Genomic DNA, 6,589 nt, shown 5'->3' with positions numbered 1-6,589 from the left:
TTTTCCTATGATTTGAATATGAGGCTTTTTTGACATCAATATCACATCCATATTCTAAGAACTTATGGATTGAGTCAGATGATAAAAAAAAATACTTTCAAAATATATTAATAAAAGAAGCCCTAAATGTAGTACCAAAGTATATAATCAAACTCAAACTATAACATAGAGATTTAACATCTAATAAAGAAAATGATGATTATTTTTCTTTTGGTGAAACAAATGTTGCTGAGTTCAATAATACAAATAACATTGAACGGAAGTTTTAAATTATATTAAAGAAAGTAGGAAATATTTTATTAATATAATAATGCAAAATCTTCATCAGCTCCAATTGAAAGGTAATTTAGTTTTAACACAATGTTAAGTAGGCCAAAAAGGCAAAGGTCTAATGATAAATTATTTTAAAAATTTAATTATCTTATAAAATAATGAATCAATTTTAAATACTCTTTTGCAAATTAATATTTCAACTCCCATTAAATATATTAGTCTCCCTTCCCTATCTATGCTAAGAATGGGCTATTACTACTATGCCTGATTATTATAATAAATTCATCATTAAATATTATTAATTATTGTAAATATTCATTCATTATATGCGTATGTTATGTTCTTTACAAATAAATAATAAAAAATGTATTTATAAACTATTCAAATTTAATTGACAGTGATAATTTAAAAGTATCTTGTATTTAAGATACTTTTAAATTATCTTTTAATATTTTGAAAAAGATACTAGTATCATCTAAGATTCATTTATTCACAAAGAATCTGTGTATCTAGATTCTTTTTTTCGGAGAACCTGCCCAACTCTGGCTAGGAGCTATATTTAGGCTTAATTAAAAACTTAGAATAGCTAGCGATTTATTTAAGGAGGGGGTGGGGGGTAGGTTAAGGTTTTAAATGGAGATTTGCCTCCAGTAGATTTCTTGTCATATAAACGCTGGTTTAATAACACAATTTAGAAAATCTGGGTTGAAATGAGAATCTCAAGGGAAAACCCTTATAGCCAGTCACATACGTAATAAGTATCCATTTTATATTTTAGTCCTTGGGGCGGGGGCGTATACTCATTGGCAGCTATGCCGGTTCCACCTAATAAGGGATTCTTGGTCATTTCTTAGAATTGATATCATTCCTAATGTTGTCTCCAACCTCAATAACCAAGGTAAACAAGGAGAAGAGTGCGTCAAAATGACATAGTTGTGTATCTTATAGGGGTGTATCACTCCTCGCTGTAGTAATTTGAGGTTTATACAATGTCACCCCTCTTTGTGGTTCCAAATTTGCTATAAATAGGCAGTAATGAAAATTCTCAAAAAATTTAAATAAATAAACCTTTTAAAACGAATCACACAATATTTTAAATAAAATATATATAAACATTTGTTCACTTTTAATATAGAACCGGTTTCTAAAAATTTTAAAGGTTGTTTTCAGTTCCTAGAAATTTTAAAATGAATTTTGTCTCCGGTTCCTATAAATTTTAAAATGAATTTTGTTCCCGGTTCCTATAAATTTTAAGAATGGGATTCTGAACTCTGGTCAACTTAGATTTGTCCCGGTTTAGGGTTACACTGAGATCAGTAGTTTGTCGGGATAAAAATAATAAAGATTTAAAGAATTACAAATAAACATACCCTTTTATTTTGAGCCATCAATAATAACAAATAAAACATCTTTTTTTATAACAATAATTTACAAAGGGAAAAAATATTTATCAAATATTAAAAAAACGAAAATAAACAAAAAAAAATACACGAATAATACATATAACCTGACTTAGAGTCTATCAAAATGCTTTTTGAAATGTCGTTGAATACAAATCAGCTGTTACGTCATTTAGGATTTTCATATTAAATTTTTTTTAAAATTTTCATAAATTTTAAAACATAAGAGAAACCAAAATTGCTTCACCGTCTGATTTGCATTGAAACACATTTCAAATGATTTAATCGATAGTCTAGGTGGTAATTATATGTAATTGATAATAAATAATAATTTTTTCAAATATATTTATGTCAGGAACAAATATTATTTTTTTTATATAATTTAAATGAAACTAAGTAAGATAAAAGGTTATTTTTTTAATCATCTAAATGTAGATTGAATATAATAAAAGCAAATCAATCTTATTATCGTTTGCAACCCCTAATATCTGACATTTTGTCTAGAATTCGATTTTTTTGGGCATAATTTATCAGTTAAGAGTATCTTCGTCATTTACCAAGAAACCTTTTTTATTCATTCCTTCCATTTAAATTGCAATCGAAATTGATATTTTGTTTCTCCTAAACATTTTCAAAGGGTTGCAATTGAATTCCATTCGCCTCAGACCTCCCCCACAAAAAAATCTCATTTACAAAAATCAACCGTCCTCAACGAGATTTCCGCTAGTGAATTCCGTTGACATAATGAATTTATTGACAAATAGTAATAAAAAATAAACTCTTTAGAATAAGAGATTTACAGAATTATTATATCGTTTAAAAAAAAGAAGTGCTATAAATTTACATAAGTAAAATTTTTTGCTTATAAATATTAAATTGCAATGTTGGGTTAAAGTTTAAATACCCTTTCATTGTTAAAATTATTATTATTGTTAATAATTTGCAATATTGTAATATAATGGATATATTGGGGGGGGGGCTAAGAGGTTAAATATCTAGGCATCAAAAAATTCATTTAAATAATTTACCATGATTCCATTAATGATAGGTTTTTATTATAGGGGTACTTTCAAAAATTTTTCATTTAAATTCTGGAATATTTTTTTAATGACCAAAAAAATGATTAAGGCCGTTGTGTCTAAAGAGCGGTTCTTTTCTCAAACACGACGACTCCCACAGGCAGTAACATTGGGAAATCGATCGAGCTATAGCCTGTCTTGGTCGTGGTTTTACTAGTTGTTTTAAAGGTATCCCCGATAAGGGCATGTTGGAGTTGATCAGCTGCGATAGCAGCATGGTCGGTAAAAGTGGATGTCAATTGATTTGCTATAATTGTGTAATCATCGATTATGGGTGACAATTTATTCGCCGCCATAGCTGGTAAAGGGGGTTGTGTTAACGATTCGGTTGGTATTAGTGTATCACGGAGAAAGTCCGCAACGGATTTTCGGTGCAATGTAGTGGCTATAACAGTCGCCAAGTCTCGACGCATGCGATTCCGTTGTTGCCTCTTGTAACGCTTATATGAATCTGCGAATTGGGCGGAGGAGGAATTATTGGAGTTGACTGAGGCTGAATGGGAGAGAGGGGATTCGGGACTGTAAGCGAAAGTTGCGGTGGCAGAAGTGGAGTCTATAGTCTGTTATATTGTATAGTATGAATAACAATTATAAACTCTTACTTTGATTTCAATATTCAATTAAAAATCCAAATAGCGTAACAAAAAATAATAAAATAAAGGGAATACCCAATATTGACTGATATCGTGAGCATCAATGCATATCTAATGCTCATGTTAAAAGAGTTCCTAGATTATATTACCACATTGAAGAGGCCATATTGTGGGCATCCATGTCTATTTTAGGATATTTAATATAAAATTTATGTCGCCTTTCAATAACTTAGCAACATTTCTTTATTTTTTCAATAAAACAAACGAAATAATACAAAATATGGGTTTTTTCGGTTATTTATTAGTATATCTTATTAAAAACTATCCCCATAAAATCGAAATAAGATTATAAAATCTCCTATTCAAGCAGTTTTTTTAGCCAAAAAAAAATTAGGGGTAATTAAACAGTCCAGTCTAAATATCAAACCAATTTCTAAAAATAGTTTTTGATCAGCACTTTTGACCTTAACTAGATGACCATAATATTTTTTAAGGAAGGCAATTATAATTTTCTAAATATGGCTTTATTCCATATTCCTCCAAATTTAGCATGTATTTGAAATAAAGAGCCAAAAAATTAGGTCTTATATCTGAAAAATTAACCTATATTTAAAAAAAAATATTAATAAAGTGCCAGTGAAATCAAATTTTGTAGGTCAACTTTGCTAAGGATTACCCTTTTCACTCTGACTACTAATTCCATGATTTTGGCATTATAATTTCTGCCGAAAAATAAGTAACATCGTATTTTGTAGATAAACTAAACATGTGATGCAATTAATTTATTGATATTTGTGCAAACAGCAAAATCTTTTATATTCATCACCCTGGTTCACTATTTAAAGTATTCACTTTTGAAAAATGCAGTTAGAATTAGAATTATGTTCTCAAATGTGGGAAAGGTGTTCCAAAATTTTTAATCTCAATTGTTTAGATTTTAGTCAATCCCAAAGTATTGATCTAATGCTAACTATCAGCTATAAAACTTTTCAGCCTTATTGATAAATATTTTTTACAATTTGTCCAGCCCAGTCATCATTTTGTATGCTAGTGTTGTTTAATGGCACGATTTTTAAAAATGGTTAACCTGATATTGCCAAAAATATTACGCAAGCCTGAAGGTTTTGCTCATAGATGGCAGAAAGGTTTGTACATCTAACAAAATTTCGAAACTAGTTTAATTTTTTTGGCTTAGATATTAGATAAGCCGTTTTTAAAAATCGAACCATTTAACACTAGAATGGGCCCATGCTTTTGGGATGGGTTGTGCTGACATATACAGCTGATACAGTATTGGATACTAAATTGATATTGGCCAATACCTTCCATCTTGGCTGATATCTGTGGCCAATCCAAAAATTATTAAAATTTTCTTAGGCAATATTGAGCCATTAATTGATCAGAAAAAGAGAATCTTTGAATGCTACATTGCATTCAATTGGCAAAATAATGCCCTAATTGTTTAATATTGTATTAATAATGACTGTATTTTTTTTAAAGGCTATCTATAATAGAGGTGAATACATGCATTTTTTAAAGGCTATCTATAATAGAGGTCAATGCAGCCTGGCCCAGCCTAAATACCCATTCAATGGGATCAGGAAAAAGATCATTGTTAAAATATTTTCATGAGCCAAGTCATATTTTTGAAAATGTTTTTACAGCTGATAATCAGGTAAATTTATTTTTTCCTTCATAAAAATATATATTGAGATAGGTTGAGTTTAAAGATTGGGATAAAAATAATTATGGACCAGGTCAAAGATAGCAAATTACAGGCTAAAATTTAATTAAAGCAAAGGAAATGCATAAATGGTTCTAAAAAATTTTAAATTTAATCAATTTTATTTTAAAGTATAAATTAATAATGAATTATTTTTTAAAAATAATACAGTTGAAATATAAATATATAGTTTAAGAGATATTAATGGTAGATATAAATATATTATAAAATAAAAGTTAAATCATTACTTTAAATTTCCCATTATTGTATAATTGTTGTTTAGAATTTGCTGAAGAATATTTTTGTTCATTATTAATATAATTTATCAAATATATCTATACTTGATAAAGTAACTAAGGAATTTTTCTTTTTTGATTGTGGCCCCTAATTTACAAATTTTATATAATTCAAAATTTTGAAGATATATTACTCTTTCATAATTTAAGGGCAGCAAAGATTTTTTATTGCCACTGTAACAATTTTTACTATATCAAAATTAAAGTAATATAATTCACTTGTTTGTTTTTTTCTGTAAGGGCTCCAATGAGATTCTTAAAGAATTTTTACAAATTTCTTTATCAAAATATAAATATAACTAGAGATAAAGTTTACTATAGTTGTTTTGATTATATTGATACAGTTTGAGTTTGAAAAATAGATAAATGATTACTGACAATATCCAAAGTACACCTAAACTACTAATCCCAATCAAAATTTGAGTTAATAATAAGCGCGAGGATAAAACTTCTAAATTCTTAAATTTTAAATAGTTAGTTTTCTATAAAATTTATATTTACATCTGTTAAGGTATTATTTTCATAAATGTATTCACTTTTGTTTAATATTTTTTGATCATTATCAAACATAGAATAATAAACCGCGGGGAAAATATTTCCATTTCAATAAAAAAACAATTGTTTTCTACATCTATTTGTCAAATCTCGATGCTTATATTATTTTAGCTAAATCTCGGGCCGTTTTGAAAATAGATCCAAATCGGGCTTTTTAGCAGCAATAGTTTACATAGGAACAGTTCGCATCAAAAAATTTTGAGGATGTGAGGGGAAGGGAAGGGGGTAAGATAAGCTAGGGATTCTAAAATTATTGGAAGGTTATATACAGTAGCGTCACTAGGGAGTGAAGGCGCAGGGGCTCGAGCCCCCTGAAAAATTTGAATAGCTTCCTGAAGCAAAATTTTTTTTTAATGGCTTCTTAATATCCCCTTGAACTAAAAATAAATTTTTTTAATTGCCTTCTGAACGATTTCTTTTGTAATTTTATTGAGTAATATATAGATTTAATTTTATTATTTAAAAATTAATAAGACTATATAAATTTTATTAAATGAATACTATTTTAATTATTAGATTAGATTAGATTAATACATATAAATTATATTTTCACTATGTCAGCTTGCAATCAAATTCTGTGTTAAAGATATATCAATATCACCCACTAAATATTAATTTAGCATTAACAATTGAAGCTTAATTGACTTTTATTATTTAAATTTTTATATAA

The 6,589-nt window shown here is 27.8% G+C and overlaps 1 protein-coding gene across 1 annotated transcript; it reads right to left on the bottom strand.

Annotated features, from left to right (window-relative positions):
• Window positions 1-1,627: 1,627 nt before the first annotated feature.
• LOC135931077 (uncharacterized) lies at window positions 1,628-5,952 on the bottom strand. Its single transcript, XM_065467943.1, has 7 exons — window positions 5,866-5,952; window positions 5,681-5,822; window positions 5,584-5,641; window positions 5,499-5,538; window positions 5,410-5,452; window positions 5,317-5,357; window positions 1,628-3,312 (listed from the first exon to the last, which is right to left on the bottom strand). The coding sequence occupies exons 1-7, from the start codon at window positions 5,932-5,934 to the stop codon at window positions 2,812-2,814; spliced, it is 894 nt and encodes a 297-aa protein (XP_065324015.1). The 5' UTR covers window positions 5,935-5,952; the 3' UTR covers window positions 1,628-2,811.
• Between the last annotated feature and the right edge of the window lie 637 nt (window positions 5,953-6,589).

Source organism: Gordionus sp. m RMFG-2023, chromosome 1, assembly GCF_954871325.1.
Source record: "Gordionus sp. m RMFG-2023 chromosome 1, tfGorSpeb1-WG-v2, whole genome shotgun sequence".
Taxonomy (NCBI): domain Eukaryota; kingdom Metazoa; phylum Nematomorpha; class Gordioida; order Chordodea; family Parachordodidae; genus Gordionus; species Gordionus sp. m RMFG-2023.
Note: the sequence above shows the minus strand (reverse complement) of the source record. Positions and strands in the feature narration are given on the sequence as shown.

Excerpts from the sequence above, each read along its gene's own strand:
- LOC135931077 (XM_065467943.1), bottom strand. The coding sequence starts at position 5,934 with ATGTTTGATAATGATCAAAAAATATTAAACAAAAGTGAATACATTTAT. Across the intron at positions 5,539-5,583 it reads TTACAGAAAAAAACAAACAA|TGGCAATAAAAAATCTTTGC; the intron begins GTGAATTATATT and ends AAATTGTTACAG. Across the intron at positions 5,453-5,498 it reads TGCCCTTAAATTATGAAAGA|GGGCCACAATCAAAAAAGAA; the intron begins GTAATATATCTT and ends TTTGTAAATTAG.